The following is a 24,876-nucleotide window of genomic DNA, read 5'->3' as shown; positions in this document are numbered from 1 at the left end:
CACTTATGAAAACTGTAATGACAAACCCCAAATTGTGATGTTAATCATACTTTAAAGTTAGCACAACACAATAAAAAAAAGAAATTGAGATGGAGAAAGAGACTTACAGGTAGTTTTTTGCCGTTCAGCGTCACTTTAACCCCCTTGCAGGAGCCGGCTACATCATATGCTCTGCGGGTAAGAAGCGCTACAATATCCTTGTCCAGTTTCTCCATCTTGAACTTGGACAGGTCTGGCTGGAACGTCACGCAGGTGAAATCGTCCCCGTCAAAGAACTTGATCTTGGGGTCAGAAGTCTTGCCCATGTTGTTCTGCCACGTCTGAGGACGGTCAAACACATGATGGTAAGATACACACATACCTGCTGCTGCCTGAAAAGTTGTCATATTCACTTGTAAGAGAGTTCAGTTTTTCAGATTTTTTAAATGCAGCGTTTCCTCTAGTTTGACAGCTTTGGCCTGGCTGCCGCCAACCTACAGATTTTGAATCTCCCTTGGGACCCATGTGGTTCACTAAGTAGACAGTTGATAGTCCTATTGACATCATACCAGCAACATGACACTTTTCACTTCAGTTTCAATAGGTCACAGACATTGAAAAGAATTGGGTGCAGGGCAGTATTTATCAGATTCAGATCAGCCTTATCTTTTTCTTTCTATTTTCTATGTCTCTCTCCCTCCCTCTCTGTCTCTGAACAAGAAGTGGAAAATCACACTACTTTCTGATTACAGCTGTTTTTTACAACTTTTCTCTGCTCAGTGTAGAAAGATAGGGTTGCCTCCCCGAGCAATGGTAGAGGAAACAAAGTATTGATTTCCGAATTACAATGTAATAGATATTTGGTGTTCTCTATCTTTGAAAAAAAAAAAGAAAAAACTTTCTGGGCTGGTGGGCTGCCAGGCCAATGAGCACACACATTTATAGGGCAAACACTGCAGTGTCACGATCTTATGTAAACAGATCCCGTTAAACTCAGACCACCCGTAACATATCCTGTGCATAAAGTCCATTTCCCAAACAACCGTGATATAAAACACCCAGTGACTCAATTGTGCCCAAACAACCCTGGAGGGTGATAATACACAGAACTTTACCTCAGATTCGTCCATATGCTGAAACCCTATAACACAGCAATTATGTCACTGTGGTGCTGGTGAAGAGTTTGTACTGAAATTTGCTACATTCAACTCAGCCATTACATCTATATTATTGTCTATAAACAAACAAGCTTAAGGATGCTCTGTTTGATCAACCACTGATGGTGGTATTTGTTCTATATAGTTGGGTTGGTGGTTTCTATAAAGGCCAATCAGAGGAAAGAAGGACAGTGTCCAAAATGAATATCCAAGAAGTATCAAATGTGGGTAGATTTTCCATCTGGCGAGAATATCTCGTAATCCTGTCTGCTACATTGGTCGGTGAGTGTTGGCACTAAGATAGTGGTGTAATAAAAATGTCATTTACTACTTCTGTCCTCTGCTGTCTGTATCAGAGCTCAGGTTTCTTTACTCCTCTGTGACAGTAAACTGAATATTGTTGGGTTGGGGCCAAAACAAGACATTTGAGGACGTCACCTTGGGCTCTGGGAAACAATGATTAACATTTTTCAACATTTCTGACATTTTATAGGCAAATAACTATTAATTGAATAATTGAGAAAATAATCGACCAATTAATTGACTATGAAAATAATCATTAATTTGCAGCCCTACTTGAATCATACACATACAAACAGGGACGTCATGGTGCATTTTGTAAAGTCAGAAATTTATACTCAAATGGCCACAAACTTTGTCTAAAATGGGAAGGTTTCTATTTTTCCTTAGTTGAAATACATTGGCCTAAATCTATTACTACTTTCTTGCTCTTTTACAACAATATTTTTAATAATTAGATGCTAAAATCATAACAATATCCCACTCATTTTTACATAAGCTGATCAAAAAAAAGTCTTCTCCATATTCTTGTGCAACACTTCCCAAAGTACCTCTGTGATCATTTCCACATTGTTTTATGATTATACTTAACATACAATGTTGTTAAGAATAGTTAAATAAATAAGTAATGCTACACAATAAACAGAAGGCTTCAAATGGACCCTGCATTTGGTGGTCGGTTGATTTGCTTCTGGTGATCATTGATCTGCCCCTAAATTCCTGGCAGTAGTGCCCTTAAACAAGGCCATCATTTTGGGTGACTATACAGTAAATGCTGTGAGATTGTAGTAGAGCAGGTTAGCAGCTTCTACAACCTGTGAACACCATGTTCTACTTCCAGGATTGCATTTACAGTCTTTACAGTCCAAAGCAGGAAATGTGCTCTGTTCTTATTGCAAAAACAAAGCTTAACTTTTTTAGAAGAAGGGAGACGATGAAAGCAAAAACATGTTATTGCGCACAGTTTATCTTTTAGTATAATAACTAAAGAAGAAAACATCCTCTTTGTGATGAGCACTGGGATTTGTAGTCTTAACTGAAATCAATCCTGACCATGAACATTCGACCCTGGTATCTCTACTGAAGGACCTTTAACAGAAGACATGTCCTCACCTGTTTGAAACTGTGTCTGTATTCCTTGCAGGCCGTTTCCACTGTGAACTTGGTGCTGAAGATGTTGCAGAGTTTAGCACCGTACCCATTCCTTCCACCTGGGGCCAAACAAACCGTTAGCCTTGCAGACAGCAACTAGCGACATTCACCTTCCTGACCTGGATTTCTATAACGGCTGATTAAGATGTTAAGATGGCCATTTCCTCTCACCTGTGACCTTTTTCTCATCATCATCATAGTTGCTGGAGGTGAGCAGGTGACCGAAGATGAGAGCTGGGACATACATCTTTTCGTCCTTATGCTCCACCACAGGGATTCCTTTACCATTATTCCAGATAGAAATGGTGTTGGACTCACTGATGGAAAGAGATTAAAAGGCAGGCTGAGTTACATAGGACACACACACAATCTGAAGTACACTTATCTGAGGGACTGGGTATTGAGGGATCTCAATACTGTTTTTGTTAAATGTGTCTTGAGCACCACAAAAATCAAAAAATAAATTCAGTAAAATTTAAACAGTATTTTATTCAGGAAAGGTTCTTGTATGACTTTGTTATGTTCAAAAAAATAATACTGATGAATTTGGTAAAGATCTTATTTTGGTAAATAGAAAAAGACTTCAGAAATATTTTCCATTTCCCCAATGTTTTTTTAATCAGAAAAATGAAGTAATTAGTTCATTTGTCACAGTCTAACTCTCATCTCTCCACACACCCTGCTGCATCTGCTGAAATGGTTAGTAGTTCTTACAGGTCCAGCTCTAAACCACGGTTCTGACCACGATCAGGTTCATGAGGTGCTTTCAGTCTGCTTGTAATAAAAACACTTCAGGTCACGTGAGCAAAACTAAACTAAACCAAATGAGAGTTATTTGGCAGCTAGAGTTCTAGGAATTCTAGACGACGGAGAGATATTTTATCTCAGCATAAACACTGGCATGCATTCAGCTTAGACAGCAGGAAAGATAGATAGACGGACACTGGAGCAGCAAGCTGTCAGAGCTGGAGGAGGGGTGGGATCGTCAAAGATCAGAGATAATGGTAGAGCTGCCACCTCAGGCTGTTCAATTATGACACAAATCATGATTGATATTGAAAGATATTGAAATTATTCAAATTGATCATTCATTGTTTTGAGAAAATCATGTGTTTCTTGAACTTAAATAATAATATAAATGATAATGTGAAAAATACATAAAAAATAAACAAATAATATATTTGAAAAAAATGAATAAAAATTAATGTCACCAACTGTGTTCTTTTACACAGCAAGCCAGCATCGTGTAATCAAAAGAGGCCATAACCACACACAGCTGATAACCTCATGGATTTATAAGGTAAAGCTGTTAATGTACTTCTGGATAAACGAGCTGTCGCTTCCTCTGCTACAGATAAGTTCAAAAGCTCACCCTGTGAGATCGCCTGTGGGAGGATTTCTCTCCTCCTGCCTGTCTGTGTGTGTGTCTACTTAGAGCATACAGGTCTCAAATTTACAGAAAAAAGAAAATAGTAGGGTTGCAGTGGATCACAGTTGGCTCGTGGCACGTATGGCTTCCCCCCAATGGTTCAGCCCATATGTGATACATGGACTAAATGTAACCATCACAGTGTGAAAGACCGTGATTTGACTGATTATTTAGTTGTTTAACTGAGAAACTGGACATGGTTGTCACTGAAATAGATCAAAAGATTGTGAGGTTAATTGTAACTTTGTCACTTTCCCTCTGACACACAGCTGTCATTCACAGGAGCAACCTGCAGCCTGTCTGTCACACAACCTTCAGTGCTGATTGGCTATGACTCGTGATAATCAGTAAGATAGTGATGTGGGTGGGACACTGAGTGAGACTACAGTGTAGAGTGTTGAATTATTGTACTTCATAGCATATATAACATGTTTATCTATTATATGCATTTAAGTATAGTTATTACCATAACTATCTAGCATTTTTTTGTGGTGTGACAGTGTGTGCACACAAGTGAACGGCATGTTGGGGCTTTTGCAAACATACTACACCAGAAGAGCAGTATGGAAACATTTTATGTTATTTTTTTGGGTGTTCTTGTTACATTTGAAAACTGGTCACAATTCACTTCCATTTTTTGGGAGATTCTGCAATGCTGATTTTCTGTGAAACTCCAGCCGAATATTGTGAATGAACCTAACCTTCAATCGACATGAGGGTGAGTGGATAATGATTGGATTTTAATTTTGTGGTAAACTATCCCTTTAACAATCATGCAAAATGACTGCAGTCAACTCAATCAAGATCAGTTGATTTTGTAATAATTATGGCAGGGTGCAGGTCTGTATCTGAGCATAAAAGCATTTTGAATATGTGAAAGGATTGTGTTCAAGCAAACACTGGGGTGTAAAGTGTCTCTTTAAAAATCTATGACATCTGTCATTGCCCTCCCACCTCTGATATGATATGATGCTGTGTGGTTTGTGGTGACTCAAAATAATGATGCAAGGTCGTAATAAGCTCCCCCACAAACAGGCCGAGGGAGCTGAGGAGAGGAGCATTAACATGTCTATAAAGCCACATTAGCAGCAGAGACCTGAGTGCGGCAGGGCTAATGGTCTCATTTATACAGCAGCGGACATTAGAGACGGCAGCAGCAGCAGGCTGAAGGACACACTGCTGTTTAAGCAGTCAGATGTGGATGCAGTTGGCAGGCTGGGGGTGAACCGCATATAAAACAAGAGCTCAGTGCATTTCAGCACAGCCGCATTATACTGTAGTTCTGCCTGTATCTATGTCTCAAACCTCCTACATGTACTACATGTGTTCACCGAGCCCTGGTTACATCCACAGCAATCTGAATACAGGCAGACTGTCACCATCACAAGAAAATAAGTCTGAGAAAAGAGAAGCATTTTCCTTACAAAAAAGGAGCTGCCCATCACTTTGTGAGGATGGAATGAGCTCATAACAGTTGAATAAATAAATCTGCATGAAATTCTGTGGAGAGGCCGCTCATGGGACAAGAAAGAAATGATCAACTCTCAGTCAGGCTCCAACATCTGGAGGTGATAATACAGTATATTTATCAAGGTACAAACTCTACTTAGTTCTTTATTTTTGAACATTGTATTTATGAAAAACTGTACTCACGGGTCGATGGTGATCTTAATGGCAGACATGTTCTTGTCTCTTTGCTTGTTGTCTGCTGCATTGACTGTTTAGGGAAAAAAACATCAAAAGAAGTTACACAAGTATTCATCATAAGGTAGTCAAGCTGCCAAATATTTTGATAATCGATTAATCATTTTTCAAGCACAAATGTCAGACATCTGCTTGACAGTAAATGTCTTCAGGTTTTGGACTGTTGGTTGAAAAGAAGAAGCTATTTGAAGATGTCACTTTGGGCTCTGGGATACTGTGATGAGCAATTTCCACAATTTTTGACATTTTATAGACTAAAATATTAATTGTGAGGGTGTGATTAATAATGGTCACCAGGGTTCAAAGTTAATAGAATGGTTTCTTCACCTGCTGGGTCGGACAAGGGGTCAGAAATCTACTTAATATGAATCCATTTTTCATGCCCTGGTACGAACTGTTTTAATTATTACTGGTTGTCACATAACACAGACTAAGTTAATTGTCTTGTTTAATCTAAGGTTGCAAAATCTATAAAATGTCAGAAAATAGTGAGAAATGTCCATCCCAGTGTTGTGATGTCTTTAAATGTTTTGTTTAGCCAGTCCATAACCATAAGACATTCAGTTTAATATGATAATAAACGCAGGAACGCAAGAAATCTCCATATTTGAGAGGTTGACAACAGTATTTTCTGACCTTTTGCATGAAAAATTCAACAATTAATCAATCGTAACAATTTGATTCTTTTTTTTTTTTTAACCACTAGACTGGATGGGCAAGTGAGCTGCCAGGTTTACTTCCCCAACATTTGGCAAGCTAGCAAGCCTTATTTTTGAGCCCCAGGGCAAATAAATAGATAATGTTATTGTTAGCTGCAGCCTTATTTATGAAGCAAAAATGTTCTGACTTCTCAAGCATGAAGATTTGCTGCTGTTCTGTTCTGTTTTTGTTTTGTTTTTTACGAGTAGAAATATAATATCTTTGAATTTTGGACTGTTGGTTGAACCAAACATTTAAGTTTATGAGACCGTATAATTAATTTCCTAGACAATTATTTGATTAATTGAAAAAATAAACAAGCTAATCAATACTTTTCTCTGAAAATGAGAGAAATTATCTCCTTCAATGCAAACAGCAACCACAATGTGATCATATCTGGGTAAAATGCAATATAGTAATATATAGTAAATATGAAACAAATTTACAATTTCAAACAAGAAAGAGGCACTGTAACTTTTAGATTCTGTCTTAAATATCTGCTCCTGGTCTGTGCCTCCTGTGTAATTACAGAGACACAGCAGTGATATTCAGACAATGAAACAGTGTCATTAATCAACAAACACCTTCATAAACACACAGAGGCTGGGAGGGCCAAGTGTGCAGAGATGAAAGCAATCATCAACAACACTCCCATGTGGTGAGTAGTGTTAAGCAGCCTTGATTACACTGGTGCACTTTACTAGCAGAGGGATCAAGCTCAGCATTTCACTGAGTCATTTAAACTAACATGTAACAGAAACACTGTACAACTGCTTCATTAACCTATATTTAGCTGGAGGAAAGCTGACTGAGCACAAGAACATAAATAAGCCTGCAGCTTTGACTGTGAGCTGACAAAAACACTCAAATGATTTCTCAGTCAACACTTCGTTTTCCACAAATGTCTCCATTCAGGCTGCAAAACAGTGCACACAAAGACGAGCTCAGAGGGAAACTAATCTGCACCGACTCCCAGATCAATGCTGCTGAGCAGTGCCAACAGCAGCCTGTGATTCAGTGAGTGACACTGGCTTTTTTATAGTGATAATAAGCCTTCAACATCTCAGTTATAGAAGGACAATCTAACATGACAAATGAACCTTTACATGAAGTGTGCAGATGAGAGTGCCAAAGGAAGATGAACAGTGTGGACTCACTCACCGAGAATTTCATCAAAGATTTTGTACAGTCCAGGGACGTAAGTGATTTCCCTCTGGTTCATTCCAATCTCTTCATCAAAAACCCACATTTGCTGAAAAAAAGATATAAATAATTTTACTTCAATTAATTAGAAATGAAAATAAAATTGAAATTTCTGCTGTCAAAACACCAAAGCTAAGAGTATGCAAATGAGCAGATAGATTAATAGGCATCTCCTTATCAGCAGTAATAGATTAACAGGCCTAAAAACTGATAGGGATTTTTGATAGGGCGGCACAATTAATTTAAATTTCATCAAAATTACAACATGGCTTTCTGCAATCTTCAAATCACAGGAAGTGTAATATTTGTTAGGCAAAATGTGTGTCAAAAAACTTTTAAATTAATCAATGTGGTGAGGCAGAGAATTCCTGTCCTACCAATCAGATTCTACAGACTTAAAAAAAACAGGTAAAGATTCCTGCAAACAGAATCACACCATACTCATTTTAACATGTTTTCCAATCAAAATAAAATAAATGATGTAAAAAAATTATCTTTTCCTCTAATATGGCAAATCATATCACAACTGCAACATCAGTCAAAACAATCGCAATTAGATATTTTTTCAAAATCGTTCAGCCACAATTTTTGATAACCAATACTGATATAATTCAGCTGAAAGCAAGTATTTACTATTTTATCAAGAGTGACACCAATTCTTTTCTTTTCAAATAATTACTCAATAAAGTGTTGACATTTTGTGCTGTAACTTGAGTCAACACATAAACCATGATAGGACCTTGAATCACATGACAGAAAAAGTTGTTTTCACTTCACACAGAGGTTTCAGTTGAAGTAGTTATGTGTTGTATTTGGTCACACATGGTAGGACAGTTACACTATATTTAGCCTTGGAAACTAGGCAGGAAGTTGCGTATTGCACGAGAGATTGTTTACTACAACATGCTCTTGCTGAGCTGTGTTGTTATTTCCTCCTCAGCGAGGAGGGAGAGCAGTTCTCTTAATTCAGCACAATATCTATGCATTTTCACAAAATCTATGACTCCCAAATCTGCGTTCAAACTAAAGGCATCTTTTAGTTAGTGAAATCTCTCATCTCATGATGAAAACACATCATACGTATAAATGATTTTTGGCTTGTGTTAACATGTTTGAGGGGCAGATGCTGCTTATCCCGGTGATGACCACAATAAATGTGTTTCTTTCAATTACCTTTAGTTTGTCACACCAGCAAATCCTCACAGCAGAGTACTCTGCCTAGAGCTGGGTATCAGTACTTTATACCTTTAATGTATCGACCAAAATAACTTGGTGCCAAGTAGTACTGAAACTTCTGCAGTCAAACGATACCTGCATTTGATCCTTTTGTACCGAGATCTAACAATAATAATAACTAATAATAATAAAATAACTACATGTATGACTTTGCTGGCAGACAAGCTTTTTTCAATATAAAGGGACATGTGATTGGCTCACTATCACAGCAGCTACAACCCATACACCAGGGATACTCAACTTGAAGCCCATGGGCTAAATCTGGCCCCTGATAGGATGCCAGGTGGCCCTCTGATCATTTTTAATTAACAATGAAAATAAACTGATTCAGACCGTTTTTCCCAGGAAAGGGGGTCCAGCCCATATTACCCCATAACTTCCACCTATAGCGAGACTTGATTTCTGCATACAGCTGACCTGTGCAGGTCAAAAATGAAAAAAGTCAATTGAATAAAAACTTGACAGATGAATTTGACCTTCTATTGTCACCTCATACCAACCCTAAACCACTGTGTTTCATTTGCTAAATTATAGTTTCTGTGTGCAAAGTTGCTGATATCAGGCACCATCATGAGTCAAAGCATGGCAGCTTCAGAGCACTGTTCCCGTCTGGTAGCACAGCAAGAAATTTTTATTTAGAATGATGAATATTATTATTATAATTATTAGTGTTTGTTTATTAACTGCCCCTGGTCTCCTAACAACCTGCACCCTGGGCAAAGCATGATGAGCATCCCTGCCTTACAGCCTGTGGTGTTGGAGTGTGGTGAAGTCAAGCCGTGTAGTTGTGGGAGCTGGCAGTTCAGCGTGCCAAGATGCCACCAAAATGTTGTAAAGTGTGGCTTACAGACTATCGCAATTTTCAAATCACAGGAGGTGTAATATGTATTAAATGCAAAATGTGTGTCAAACTACCATTCTAAATTAAATATCATGCTGCAGAAATGACTGGCCTACACTTGCATTTTCACAAACTTAAGAAAACATCTTTGTTTGGGACAGAGCCTTGCAAAAATCACCCCATTATGATAAGTTTTAAACTACAATGAGAATAATGATGTAAAAAATAGTATTCCTTCTAATATCACAAATCATATCTTTGAGCATATTGCGATTTTATTAATTGTTATGCCATAGCTAAGTTCACAACATTATGTGTGTTTGCAATGACACTCCAACAGAGAGTCTCCCAAAGGCAAACTTCATGTGACCACGTTTTATCCACACCTGGGCTGTGCAGAAAATGTGACGAAAATATTAGTCTTCAGTACACAGATTGTATGGGTAACTTTAATGGACAAAAGTTCAAGGTCCCTCATGTAACATAATGCCAACATGTAAAATGAGCAGTGTTTATGAATTACAGTGGTGGTCATCAGTCTATCCCTTAAGTAATTTTCTCTGAACTCACCTGGGTGATGGGCTCCACAGAGCCGATGTATGTGTCTGGACGGAGAAGAATGTGCTCGAGCTGGGTCTTCTTCTGATACACTCGCTCCACAGACAGCTTGGAGCCTGCCTTCTCTTTCTTGGACCCTTCCATCTTGCCGCCATCGCCTCTGCCATTCGCAGCCTCCTGTTTGGCAGAAGTGTTTTTGTTATTAATACACACATAACTATGTTAAAGCCCCAGCCAGGACCTGAAGCAAGATGGCTCTGCGGTTTGGTGCTGTCGACAGCAGATTATCAGTGCTCACCACCACAGGGAGAACGCCCTGGTCCTGTCTGCGGCTCTGGTGACAGATAGTCAGAAGAAACTACTGGCTGTTAAACTGGAATTAGAAGGTAGTTGTGGATCATATTGTTTGGACAAAAGTGAGCTTTTAATCTTCAATCTCTCTATTGCACAATTTAGTCATATTTGACAAAGCAAAATACAAAGCTGTAACTGTTAATGAGCATACAATGTCGGAATTTTGTAATATGTAATCCATGTAAGACAATTGATTAAAATCAATAACAAAATTGACTTATTCATTTACTCTACATTTACTATTTTATTTTAAAGACAAAAAAGGATCTGTGCTTTATGGAATGAAAAATTTACAACTTAGAAAAAACTAAAATCAGGAAAGATGTCCAAATCCAATGATTAATTTTACATTAAATTTTTCCACAATTTTATTCATTTTTCAATTAACCGTCCTATTACAAGTTATATGGTGGTTTTAAGGCACTGTATCTACACTATACTGGAATATACAGAACAGTGTTTCCCCTATCCTGGTCCTCAGAGCCCTGCATGTTTTAGATGTTTCCCTGCTCAAACACACCTGATTCAAATGATCAGCTTGTTATCAAACTTCAGGCGATCAGGCAGAGGCTTCATGACGAGCTGATCAGGTGTGTTTGAGCAGGGAAATATCTAAAACATGCAGGGCGGCAGGCCCGGAGGACCAGGATAGGGGAAACACTTCAGAATATGCATTACTGTATTTTAAGAGGGTGATTACTTTCAGTATGGAGTTAACTCGACTGGATTGTTACAGTCACCTTGTTTAAAGGCAGACAAACAACTGCTTGTCAAAACACACTGTGTGTTCATGTTTCTAGCGACCATGCTAATGAAGATGCTGATAAGGAGACAAACACTGTGTAATCAATACCTGATGCACCCATGTCACGGACCTGAAACTTGGGGGGTAGATGGGACCAACTGCATCATCACAGTGGTTACTAATCTTGTAAATACATGTGTATACACTACTTGTATACAGGACTGTAACTAATGATTATTTTCACTGTCAATTAATCGATTAGCTGTTTGGTCCAGAAAATGTCAAGGAAATACTTATCAATCACTTATCAAAAGTTACAATAGTTTTGTAATTTTTTTTTCCATTTCCAGCTAAGTTTCAGTAAGTTTCCAGAATGGGTTTGCTCACTTCTACTTAGTTTTTTTTAACATTTTATTGTAGACATCCCAGTCTCAAACTTAAACTAAAGACATTTCCTATTTATTGTTTTTGTTGTTGTTGATATTTTTAGGTAGATGCAAGTACAATCTAGTTTTTATTTCAGTCAAGTAATTTTTTTTTTCGCACCTACTTTGATTAACAATAATATCATTGGTCCCTATACTTGTATATAAATACTGCTGGTTACCACTGTTGCACCATTTAAAATTCGTGCTTAATGGCAGAAATGATGCATCTCCCATAGCATACTTCAGTACATGCACAAGTTCAATAAGTTCAGTCCAACATGTAACGTCAGCCGTAAATTCACTATAAAGTGATTTATTGACTCACTCAGCACGTTTGAACACAGTGAGTTCACTCCCACTACTCTTCACCGGCCAACACTGAAACCAGCGCTTCATGTTATGAGATGTTTATTACGTGTATTTACACTGTAATAAACAATGCTCTTTATGCTTGATGTAAGTTGGACCGCGAGGTTCCGTTGTGTATCGGATATTAAATTACAAATGAACAAGGCAGCGTTTTTTTTTTGTACGCAAGTTTTCTTCATTCAGTCTGATTCTGTCTTTATTTTGATGATGTAGTTCGTTAAACTGTAGATTCCGTCCTTCCGTTCCGACACGATCTGATACCAATCTATGTGCATATCTTTTGTTGTTATTTTTGTAAAACCCGGTCGTGCATCAGGGATCGGGGTTACAGCCTCTGTAACCCGGTCAATTTAAATGGAGACCGCAGCCAGCTGCTCTTTAACGGACTGTTCTGGACCGGGGAACAGACAGCACGGACTCACGTAGAGATTTAAATGCTAGCTGCGGCTTTTAGCAATCCAGCTAACTGTGCTAATGTGAACATAATAGTTTAAACTATTGCAAAAGCCACATTTAGATAATATAACCACAAGTTTGTTACTTGTATGATAAAGTAACTTACCATCCAGGCCAGCCCCCCGCTTCCTGCTGCGCCGTTGGACATCTTCCTTTGTGATCCTGATCCTTGTCTACAAATGTCTCAAAACGTCTTCAAATCCGCTGAAATTAAAAGTCCGTCTGCATAACAAATGTCTCAGTAGCTGAAAAGTACCCAAGCCTGTTTATCGGTATCTCCCATGTTCTTTGTCCGTTTGCTTTAAAGATAATCCTTTGAATGTTAGCAAAACAAGCAGAGGAGGGGAGTGTATCGCGGCTATTGTTAAAATCGACAAGCGGAGGCACAGTAGGCCTGAACTTCCAACAAAGATGCTAACACACGGGCTACTTGCTGCAAAATAAACACTGTACAAAACGCACGAATTAAATAGCTTTACAATTTCATGTGAAAACTCAACAGAATAAAATACAGGTTTAACTGAAACGCTCCGAAAACGTTATACTTAAATACTTTTCATTTAGAAATAAAACGAATATTAGCTAGTAGCAGCACCCGCTGTCCGGCTCCTCCATCTGCAAGATAGACGGCGAATCGTCTCGCAGATAAACCGACCAATCAGGTGGCCGCTTTTCAAAGGCACCGGTACTTCGACCAATACAAAATGTCAACATTTAGTGGCTCGTGCTCTTCTCTCAACACAAGATGGCGGCAAAAACCCACTCAAGCTTCATCATTCAAGGAGCAGACAGTGTGTAATGTAATGCATACACCGACGACCAGACTGTAAAAATATCTTTATTATTCCTCCATATATTTTCTAACATTCAACCCTTTCCATCTCACTGACACTAACATTAATTTGCTCAATTTATAACTATATACATACGTAACTAGGCATGGTAAGGTGTAAAAATACCAGATCCAAGTACCAAACGACACCCAACAATAATTAGTTTATTACTGGCAGGAGAACCGGAGCTGACAAGTTTGGAAGCCCATTTCTGCCAAAAATCTCTCATTATAATGAGAAACGTCATCAAAATAATGACGTAGTGTCTAAAAATACTGAGTCTGCGTCTCAAAATAATGAGAAGCCCCAAGTTCATATCTTGACTACATAGTATATAAAAATAATGACTGACATACATTAGTTTGGGAGTTTCCCGTCCCGTTTTTTTTTTTTTTTTCTTTGAGATTATGACTCCTTATTGTGGGGGTTTCATTAATACACCCCCCCCCCCACACACACACACACACACACACACACACACACATCTCTTGAGTAAATCTTTTCAGATAAGTCATTATTTTGAGATATTATCTCTTAATTTTAAGATATTTTGTCATTGAGAAAATGTCTCACTATTGTAAAATAAATCTAAATCATTTTTAAAGATAGTTTCTCATCATAATGACTTACAGGATCTTTTATTTTCATTACATTGGCAGAATTGGGCTTTCATGGACAAGGGCATCAACTGGTTTTCTGTGTGGAAAGTCTCCACGCATCACAAGTTACAGACACATTCACAGTGGAGGCAAATCTTACATAAACTATGGCTTTATGCTTAAAATGGTTATTTGGCCGTTAGTCGAATCTAACACATAAATTAGAGTGACAACATCTGTACTCTGTGATAGGTTCAAAATTCATAATGCCATGCATATTTTAAAGGGATGGTTTGAATATAAGTGTATTTGTATGAGGTTCTCATCCACAGTCAGTGTATTACCTACAGTAGATGGTGGTCAACACACCCCCAGTTTGGAGAAGCAGCAGGAGTACTGGTATAGGAAGCTAAGCAATGTACTGCTGTGACAGGGTCAGCAGCTATGTGAATTTTAGACACCTTACCAAAAAAAATATCACTTTAAGTGTACACTTTATTCAAAATATTTTTACCTATTTACCTTGCCATCAGACAACTATTTCTGACGGGAAACTGATGCTTTACAAGCCAAATATTGCTTTTTTTTGCTCAACCAAACTCCATTGGCAAAATCAGCAATTTTACCTCATGGAAGAGACGTTTCTGGTCTACCACTGCTTTGATCTATTAGTTTGTTTGTATTACCACATGGCTTTCTGTGTTTTAAAGGATTAATTTGGATTTAACAAAGTCACAAAATGACACTAACTAACTGATCCAGGAGGCACTGGTCAAAGGAGTCTGGTTTCTTTGGAGAAAGTGATATTTGGCCTATACTATAATGGTGGTTTCTCATCAGAAAAGTCTGTCTGATAGCAAGGTAAAGCAGTGAAAATATTTTAAATATAGTGTACACTAAAACTGACATTGAATTTTTTGGTGTCTAAAATACATCTTACTGCCATCCATGTCCACAGCAGTACATTGCTTAGCTTCCTACAATGCATACCAGCCACCATCTACTGTAGCTAATACACTGACTACGGGCAAAGTACCTCATACAACCGCATTTCAAATAATCCAAACTATCCCTGGCGTCCAGGGTGTACCGTACCTCTTGACCCCCTCCCACAACCCTATAGAGGACAAGTGGTTATAGATAATGGCTGGAGGACTAGGACAAACTGAAGTATTGCACTGATTTGTCAAACAGAACTATCACCCAAACAGTTAGCTCTGAACTCAAAGCTGTCAACAGTGAAAAAAATCTGGGGTCCAATTTAGTTGAGCAAAACAACTGTTAAGCATCCTCTAAGTGGACGAGGATTTCAAATGAAGACTCGTCTGTCTGCTTCAGGCTTTGTCTGAAGAGCTGAGTGTGCTGCCATGCCGTCTCCCCGTCTCCACCGCTGAGTCCTGCTACAACAACGAACTCTGAGGAGCCGGACGGACTCTGGAAGGACTGCATCTTCCCATCTGAGGGTCCACACACAGGAGAGGAAATGATTAACACAATCACATTTACAGTGTTTTATCAGAGTATCTATTACATAACCATCGTACCTCCAGAGAATTCTGTAGTAGTCTGCCCTGCCTGCACATGCCAGCAGACTTTCCCAGAGTGGAAGGTCTGGCTGCTCGCCATGACCGAGACAGACTTAATCTTCAGTCCCGCTGGAGCAAAGTCAAACTTCCAGCTGATCCTTCCCTCGGAGGAGCCTTCTGTTCGAGCTATGTACACCTGGAGAAAGAAACACAATCAATCCTATTGCTGCATGTTGCTGCAGGATCTAAAAAGCATGAATATTCTTAGTTCCTACATTCCCTTTCAATTTTACATCACTGTCGGTTGGTTTATGCATTTCCAGTCTGCTCCTAATCTTAGTCATGTTCACAGCAGAGTTTTCAAACTGCAGCATCTTGCTTTAGTAAGTGCAGTTTTTGTGCTCGTGGGTTGACTGGTGTGTGAAAAACAGATGGTGCTCTCTGCAAACATAAACACTCAAACGTTGGACTTAATGCAAGAACATTTTGGTGTTCTTATCTTAACTCTGTCTGACATGTTTTCATACCAGCGTGCCACATCAGATCCAGCAAACGCTCCAGACTTCAAATAACCGTGTAAATGACCCTGTAAACATAATTTATACCACTTGTGTGTACATGTTTGTTAGACTTGTAAAATCGCATAATTGATGCCCCAATAATACCATATAAGGCTACGCTTCCAGCACCATATGTCAGTTCACTGTTCATTCATGAAAATGGCATCAAAGAGTAAAAAGAAACTTTATGAGTTTGGAGATTAAAGTTCTGCTTTCAGAGAAACACGAAGGAAAGTCTACGCTGGAGTTTTATCCAAGGAATGGGAGAAAATAACAAGTGCTGTTAATGCTGCGCCATCTGAGGCTCCTACTGTCACCGAAATAAAGAAGAATAGAAATAATAGAAAGAAAAACAGATGGTGTTGCACTGTCGGGCATGGAACTGGAGGATAGGGCTGAACGATTTTGAAAAAACATTTATTGCAATTAGGATATGATTTGCAATACATTAGAGGTAATGATCATTTGATCAAATGGATGTTAAAGGGCATTGAATGTCATCTTCTGTGTTTATATTGTTAAATGTAGTGTATTGTTTGTCTCCTGTCTTAACGTTTGTGATTGTAATGTCATTTTGGATGTAAGTATTTTGTTTCTTGTCCTGATGTTTGTTGTTTGTGATGCTTTAAATGGAGCTTGAGAAGTCCACCACATTAGTCCAGACTTAAATATCCAAGTAAATATTAGATGGATGTCCATAAAATTTGGTACAGACATTCATCGTACCCAGAGGATGAATCTTTATGAATTTAGTGATCCCCTCAGTTTCTCTTTACCACAACTAGCAGGTCAAACTTTAAACTAATCTTGTGAAATAACTCTCCATCGACTGGATAGACTGGCACAAAATCTGTGTAGATATCACTGTTCCTCGCAGGATAAATCCTGATAACTTTAGCAATCCTCTGATCTTTCTTTTAGCGCCATCTTCTGGTCAGCACTTCAATTTGTCCAATCCTGGTTTATGACTAATGCCTGCAAAACTAATGACATTCCCACCAGCTTCAGCTGTATCTTGTGTTCAGTCCTAATTAACAAAATGTTAATATGCTTACAGTCTAAACTGAGATGATGATCATGAACAAATACAAACCTGAGGGCACAAGCATCCCTGAATGTAAAGATAACGCCTACTTAGTACCATCATTTTCTCACTGTGTGTGCATTAGCATCATGGATGTGGTTAGCATGCTGATATTAGCATTTGACTGAAAGCACCTGATACCCAAGCATGTACATACAAAGAAGACTGAAAAAAAATCATATCCAAATATTGGTTTGTTAATCAAACAATATGCAACATACCATCTGCCAGTCGTTCTCCACCTTCCTGAAGACTGACTCCTTCCTCCACACACACTGATCCCAGCTCTGAATCACCTCGCAGTTGTTGGACACTCGACAGTACTGGTCTTTGGTGGAACTGTAGCGCACATGCAGCAGCCTGTCACTCTTCTCTTTCTCAGTGGGAGAAAACACGAAACCTGCAGCCTGACGAAAAACAAAACAAAACAAAAATACAGAAATGAGAAGACTTTAGCCAAATACTGACACTGATTTGAATACAAATTTGATCCAGCTGTTGGACAGTTAATGCTATGAAACATCAAGCTATTCAAATATTAAGAAATCAAAATTATGATGATTATGATGAAAAATGATTACACATATATTGTACTAATATTGTAAATATGAAACAAAAAGAGAACATTATAACCCTCATTAGGATAGTGTTTACTGTAGTATTCCTGTATTAGTTTGGACTAAGTGGACAAAATAAACTGGACACTGAGTGCATACCATCATTATCAATTAAATACTTTAGTGTCCCCAAGTCTAAATCAAGTCACTGAGAATAAAGAGAGTTGATTGACCTTTTGCAGCTGCGACCATTTAACACTATTAGGAGGTACAGCTCAGAGGAAAACTATGGTCCTGTTCACACCTGCTATTAACATGCGTCTTGGGTGATCTGATCACAATCAGACAGCTCTAAGTACAGGTGTGACTTCACCCAAGACGTATTGAGGACTCATTGAGATCCAACTGCTCGGACCACGTTCGGAGGTGGTGTGGGGCGCGTATGAACACAATCTTTCAGCAGGGTGGACGTAACGTGTCAACTGAAGTCCTGCAATTCCACACGGAACAGGAAGTTAATGCAAATTACGTTTAGGCGCTTTTACCTGCCAAGATAAGGAGCAGATATTTGTGAACAAACTAGACATCACAATATCCCCAAGACTCCCTTGGAAACAAACTGTGCAATTTCGAGACCCGTTATTTGTCAGAGTAAATTAATAAACTTAATTATTTGTGCCTTTGGTCATTAAATGCAAAACATTAATTTCTTTCTTTCCTGTTTAAAATGCATCTTACCTGCCAACATTTAGCAGCTGTCTGAACACAGTTTCAACTGATTTAATCATTCATACTAAGTTTGTCATTTTATTGGCAATAAGCATATTAAATTGTACAAACACAGTAAATGGCGCTCGATATAGGCTGCTTCTGTGTTGTCCATGGAGAAAGTCTCCAGACTTCCTTTAAAAGTCTGGCAATTTTTTGAGTTGTTAAGAGAAGAGAAACTTTCTTTATTTCTTTCTTTGTGTAAAAAAACAGTGTCACTTTGTCACTGTGTGCTGGCTGCTACTGCTGGGCCTCTGTTTAAAATAAAAAAAAACAACACATTTGATCTTTGCAAATGGAAATGATGTAGCTACCTGTTTATTTGCATATAAAGTGAGGGAGTGAGATCTGATCACAAGTGGTCAATCAAGACTCATGCTGAGACGCATTCGAATGTCAGGTGTGAAGTGACTTAGAGCTGTTAGCTGGGATCACATCAACCTACATGCATGTTAATAGCAGATCTGGAATACTGGGATGAAATAGAAGTTACTTCATGTATCTGTAATGACTGACCATGAAACATATTCATCCCTGGCCAAAACTTAAGAGTTATGATCATGTTCCCCCTCTTGAGAGGAGATCTATTAAAATATGATATGCATAAGTAGATGCATATTGCAGTGGAGACAGATCAATTAAAATACTACTGATAATAAAGTGTACCTGTGTGGCGGCCCCTGTATCAGGCCCTCTGGTCTCGCCCCGTGCTATCCTCCAGGCCAGAGAGCCAGAGTTGCGTCCTCCCAGCTCTCCTGGTTTCGGTTTCTTTGGGGAGATAAACTCCACCAGCTCGACGAGCAGCCTCTCCGTCAGCTCCTTTTTTCTGTCCGGACTCAACGACTGCTGCCTCTTCAGGATCACAGCAGATGGAAGGTGTTTTTTTTTTTGTTTTTTTTTTTTAACATCTGCATCACCGCACAAATGAGTCTTGTATGCAGGTTAAAAAGGGTCCAGGCTTACCGAGGCATTGAGCCCATTGACGGTGTGCAGCAGCCAGGCCTCCTGGACCCTGGTCCTCCTCGTCAAAACCTCTGGATGTTTGCAGGAATACCTCCAGGTCACGTCAACTACCTGCATCACACACACACACACACACACACACATGCATGAGCTCTCTGTTGGACTGATGAAGACAGTGGAGTGATATCAGGAGGAATTTAAACAACTGATAGCAGTAGTAGAGCTGCACCATTAATTGCAATATTATGAAAATTGCAATATGGAAAATCGCACACCCATGCAATTTTTTGATAAAAGACAAACAGCATTATAATGAAGTACTGTAGCATTGTGTTTGTTTGGTTCAAAACCCAACAAATGTCATATTAATCTGATTTTAAGCTTTTTTTCAGTGAAAATGAAAAATGTGATGCAAAAATTATCACTCCCCACTAATGGTATCACATATTGCAATGGGAATGTAATTGCAATATAACCTTTTTACGATATCGTGCAGCCCTAGTATGTTGCATCTATTTGTCTGACCTGGTCCTTAGAGAAAGCCAGAACGTAGGCCAGTTTCTTCCCCCAGCCGACCTCATACAGCAGAGGTTTATCACAGCTGTTCTCACAAGAGTCACAGTGCAGCCAGCGACGCTGAGAAAGCGAGTAAATCTCTGTCCACACGTGGTCTGAAACAGAGAACACAACTGATGTTCACTTATCCTCTCATGTGGGGCTTTAAGACACATCACGACAACGGCACCACTTTAATTCCAGTGGCGTGTTTCTGCGTTGAGCAAAGTGGGTTGTGCATCACTGTGCAAGCTCACCAAGTGAGTTGTGGTTAAAAGAAAAAGAAAAAGCTATCAAGTGGACCTTGGAGATTTCTTCTGCAAAATAACACTGTTCAACAACATTTCCTCTTAATATGTCAAACCCAGTGTCAACAAAACCTGCTGCGTCTCTCTGCACACCACACCCACATGTGTCACTCATGTTCATACCTGTGCTGTCCCAGATGTATCTGGCTTCCAGGCCCATGGCTCTGCAGCACAGTGTGAAGCAGTTAGCCCACTCCCCACAGCGCCCCCTTCTGGTTTCAAGAAGCTTCTCAGGATTGTTGTACCTGGTGTCAACAAAACAGAGGAAACAAGAAGATACATGACTGAAAGGAATCCATTATCCTCCATGTATTTGTAGGCAAATCCATTCATACTCTTCATACTAGGAGGATAGGAAAAACATCTTTCTACTTATTATTTTAAAATGTTTCAGTAAAAAGGATGCCTATAATTTAATTAAAACATTAAATCTCATTTCAAAAACTCCTCCTTAACTCCCTCATCACAGTAGTAAGAGCCAGCAAGAGCAACACACAGACCTGGGGAACCTGGTGGAGAGCTGGCAGCTCTGACAGTAGTGGTTCTCCACTCGCTGGGCTCCCCAGCGGAGGTCCTCGGTGGTGGGACTGAGGGAGCCGGCGTTCTGGGTGGAGCCTCCGCAGCGGCTGCAGGGCAGACAGTCCACCCAGGAGAAGAAGTCCTGTTTGAACCATCTGAGGAGCTCCAGCACCAGGAATTCTTCTAGTCCAAGTTTGCACTCTACAAACAGAAGAGTCGGTTTGCGATCAGCCAATAAACACAGAAGGTAAGGATGTATAGTGCGCAAATAGTTCTGCAAAATTTCTAGAGAGGAGTTCACCTGGATCAGCCTTTTTGGCCTCGCTCAACTTGTGTTGAGCCACAGAGGACAGCTGCTGGTGAGAGATGCAGTTCCTGGCTTTCTGCTGCAGCTCAGGGTTTTCATACAGCATCACGTGTTGGAAGTTGGACTGCAGAGTCACAAAGAAGCTCATACTGCTCTCCTGACAGACAGACAAGCAAACATCCAGATTACAAGCAAACCACAAAGAATCTTCGTTCCCTTTCCTTTAACTTAGAAAGAAGAACTGCAACATCCACCCACCGATATCTAAAGTTTTTTATGATAAAGGAAAATAAAACCCTGAAAACAAAACAGGATTTCTCTCCTATGCATGTTGCAACTATTTGAAAAATATAAAAAACACCCTCCTCAGCAAAAACAAAACTTTTTTGACACCCCTTCCCATTGTACCAATCTACAAAAGTCCCAAAAGAACAAAAAGAGCACTAAATTGAATTTTCTTCCATAATTTTAAAATTGAAAGCATACAGTGTCATTCTAGCTACTCCTTATCACACGTTTCAATAGCGACTTCAACTAAAACAAGGCCATTAAATCTTTTAAATTTACTGTTCTAATTAACCATGGCCACATTTAAATGTTGCAGACGCACAAATCAGTGTTTCAGTGTGCTCAAAACCAGGTGGATGCAAGCTGGCATTAATGAGGGTTTTCAATTATTATGATGAGAGGTCTGTTATTACATGTGCACATTCTTAATTTCATATAAAAATGATCTCAGACAAACAAAGGGAACAAAGTGAGATGAGGTGCCGTTAGTCTGTTGTGACTCTGTTACAAAAATGTACAACTAAATATTAAGATATGTTCATCAAAATTTCAGCCATTTGACCCAGAGATGAGCACATCTTTACCAGTGATGATGGCTGTGATGCAGCTGGTGTAACTGGCTGGCTGGAGGTGGCAGCAGCAGCAGCAGCAGAGCTCCATGGTGCTGAAGCTGAGGCTGAAGCTGAGGCTGAGACTGAGGCTGAGGCCACAGCAGCCCCAGCAGTGGGTTGGACAGGCTGTCCTCCATGCAGCCTCTGATTTCTCTCTGCCGCGATGGACTCCCTGATGAGCTTCAGCTGTTCCACTGATGCAGATTTGGGGAAGACCAGATGGGTCTCAGCCTGAAAAGAGTTGCAAAAGGCCATAATGTTTACTCACAGATGACCAAGTAGACTCAAGACAATGAAGCACCTAGCTACTTATTAATTACCTCCTCGAATCCCATCTCAAAGAGACATTCCACAGCACCTTTGATGGGCAACAGCTTGGTGGAGAAGGTAGGATTGCCTATGCGGATTGATCTGTACTTTTCCTCATTGGGAAACCTGAGGGGAGGTGACATCGTATGAGGAAGTAGAGTGGATTGAGGTTTTTCTGAAAATATTGTTTGTACCCCTGCAGCAAGATAGACAAATCACTACATACAAACCAATGAGTAATGTGCTCATAAATTAGACATATACATAGAAATAATAAATTGGTGTCATTAGATTGACAAGTGTTGTTCATAGTGCACATGTGACTGTAAAACAAAAAGATGGCATTTTCTAATACCCGTATTTTATATTAAATGTGAGTCTGCTAATGTGTACGTTATCTCAAAAAAATGACTACGACAACTTTAACTTTGGACGTTTACTTCACTCATCAGTGTATGTTAGATAGGGACGGAAGAAGCATTCAGATCCTTTACTTAAGTAAAAGTACTAATACTACACTGAAAATACTCCACTACAAGTAAATGCCATGCTGTGAAAACCATACCTATGTAAAGTCTAAGTATTATCAGCAAAACATACTTAAAGTATGCAAAGTAAATGTACTCACTGAGCAGTAAAATGTTCCCTGTCAACTGTTCTACTATTATATCTGATGTTTTTTGATTAATATCACTGCTGCATTAATGTGTATGTTGTATTTTGCTGCTGTAGATGTTTGAGGTTGAGCTCTTTTTAGGGCTGCAGCTAGTGATTATTTTATAGCCGTTTATTTTATCAAATTATTGATTAGTTGTTTCAGCTATAAAATGTCAGAAAATGGTGCAAAAGTTTGATAAGTGTCCCAGATGACATCCTCAAACGTCTTGTTCTGTCCACAACTCAAATATATTCATTTTACTGTCATAAAGGAGTAAGGAAACCAGAAAATATTCACATTTAAGAATCTGGAAACAGACAATGTTAATTTTTTTCATTGCAAAATTATTCAAACTGATGAATTGATTATCATGATAGTTGACCATGAATTTAATAATCAACTAATTGCTGCAGTTCTTTTTAATTACATTATATCATTATCATATGTTTGTAGCATGGCTGCCCATACCCAGAACCACATACCTCTAAAAAGTCAACTTTTCATGGTGACAGAAAAACAGTTTGTTTTCAGCTTTTACAATTTGATCCAATAGACTTTTTCAAGGGTTTATTTAGCTTAAAAATATTTTCCTCAACCCGTTAAGGAACACAATCCACCAATTTATCACAAACACTGGCAACTACCACATCTGGAAATACATGGGTTTCAAGGGACAGAAAGGGTTCTATCTAAAAAGTAAGTAGCAACTAAAGCTGTCATACTAATGTAGTGGACTAAAAAGTACAACATTTAACTCCCAGATGTAGTGTAATAGAAGAACAAAGCAGCATAAAATGGAAACACCCAAGAAAAGTAGCTCAAATCTGTAACTGAGTATATGCACTTACTTATATTTCACCTATGGAAGGTGATTATAGAGAAAGTTGCTTTCTAGCGAGTCACTCGCATGCCGAATTAACCACAACACCCTGCCAAATGATACTTAAGCTATGACAGTATTTTCCGTGAATGGGCGTGTGCTGCTGCACACGAAAAAATAAAATACCTGGTTTTCTTAACAAAATTTGGTTTGACACCCTGGGTTAACAGCAACAACTGCATATCTCGGGGCTCTGGTACAACTACGTTGGCGTCCCTGCTGACAACACGATGTTAGCTACTGTTGGATTTATTTACAATGTACAGAAAATGTGTAATGCAATCTCATCTCTGGTAACACATCACATATCAACACACCGCTGGTATGTTGCATTGTTAAGTTCTCAATCTTACCTTAAAATGTTGTCCGCGTATGTGAGTAACAACTTGGAGGCATCTAGAAAGACGTCATTTGAATTCTCACACAATGTTGTGACTGCTGGTGACACAGCCATACTGATATTTCTTGTGCGAAGTAGAAGTCTTTTCACTTTGGGTAATATGGCTAAAGCTAGTAGTGCTAATAGATGCTTTGGGTCCTCGGTGTAGCTGACTTATTGACGCCTGAATACATATTTGCAGTTTTAAAATGTTGAATAACATTGTACATTATTGTATTTAACTATAATTATGTTTGACAAAGCACGCTTTTTCTGTTTTCTGGCTCTATGAATTTGTTTATTTTTTTAATTTAATGTTTACAAGTTAAACAATTCTGGCTATTAAAATGCTACCTAAAATAGCTACGGCTGATTTAGGGGTTGTATTTAGAAGGGAATCCCAGACCCGCGAAAAGTCTCGCGACAGTAGACATTTTAAGCCGAACTATAATCTTTAACTTCCCCCAACCCTAGCCAACCTTTTCCTGTCCATAAATTTAACCATATTTAACGACAGCATTACCAGATTATAGAAAGGATATCGTTAGTATAACGGCCAGAG

General features: G+C 39.0%; 2 protein-coding genes across 3 annotated transcripts in view; both read right to left on the bottom strand.

Moving 5' to 3' along the window:
• Positions 1-13,242, bottom strand: part of top2b (DNA topoisomerase II beta) — a 40,030-nt gene extending 26,788 nt beyond the window's left edge. The window contains exons 1-7 of one of the 2 annotated variants that reach the window (XM_084738352.1): positions 12,717-13,242; positions 10,271-10,435; positions 7,582-7,672; positions 5,671-5,734; positions 2,760-2,905; positions 2,550-2,647; positions 108-320 (exon numbers count right to left, since the gene is read on the bottom strand). In XM_084738352.1, the coding sequence (XP_084594478.1) occupies positions 108-320; positions 2,550-2,647; positions 2,760-2,905; positions 5,671-5,734; positions 7,582-7,672; positions 10,271-10,435; positions 12,717-12,758 (819 nt within the window). In that variant the 5' untranslated portion in view covers positions 12,759-13,242. Of the gene's footprint in view, positions 1-107; positions 321-1,094; positions 1,121-2,549; positions 2,648-2,759; positions 2,906-5,670; positions 5,735-7,581; positions 7,673-10,270; positions 10,436-12,716 lie in introns of those variants that run through there. The other variant, XM_084738353.1, reaches the window with a different exon arrangement.
• A 1,571-nt stretch (positions 13,243-14,813) lies between these two features.
• On the bottom strand, positions 14,814-24,526 carry ngly1 (N-glycanase 1). Its single transcript, XM_084738977.1, has 12 exons — positions 24,289-24,526; positions 22,409-22,523; positions 22,062-22,319; positions 21,184-21,346; positions 20,864-21,083; positions 20,487-20,608; positions 20,026-20,171; positions 19,501-19,611; positions 19,204-19,389; positions 17,434-17,619; positions 15,587-15,764; positions 14,814-15,499 (listed from the first exon to the last, which is right to left on the bottom strand). Exons 1-12 carry the CDS (start codon positions 24,387-24,389, stop codon positions 15,324-15,326), a joined length of 1,962 nt encoding a protein of 653 aa, XP_084595103.1. The 5' UTR covers positions 24,390-24,526; the 3' UTR covers positions 14,814-15,323.
• Between the last annotated feature and the right edge of the window lie 350 nt (positions 24,527-24,876).

The sequence above is a fragment of the Lutjanus erythropterus genome, chromosome 16 (assembly GCF_056507025.1).
Source record: "Lutjanus erythropterus isolate fLutEry1 chromosome 16, fLutEry1.hap2, whole genome shotgun sequence".
NCBI classification, from domain to species: Eukaryota; Metazoa; Chordata; class Actinopteri; order Lutjaniformes; family Lutjanidae; genus Lutjanus; species Lutjanus erythropterus.
Note: the sequence above shows the minus strand (reverse complement) of the source record. Positions and strands in the feature narration are given on the sequence as shown.

Coding starts and splice junctions, on each gene's coding strand:
- ngly1 (XM_084738977.1), bottom strand. CDS start 24,389: ATGGCTGTGTCACCAGCAGTCACAACATTGTGTGAGAATTCAAATGAC. Junction 22,320..22,408: donor TTGAGATGGGATTCGAGGAG/GTAATTAATAAG, acceptor AACTCTTTTCAG/GCTGAGACCCATCTGGTCTT. Junction 19,612..20,025: donor TGGCTTTCTCTAAGGACCAG/GTCAGACAAATA, acceptor TGTGTGATGCAG/GTAGTTGACGTGACCTGGAG.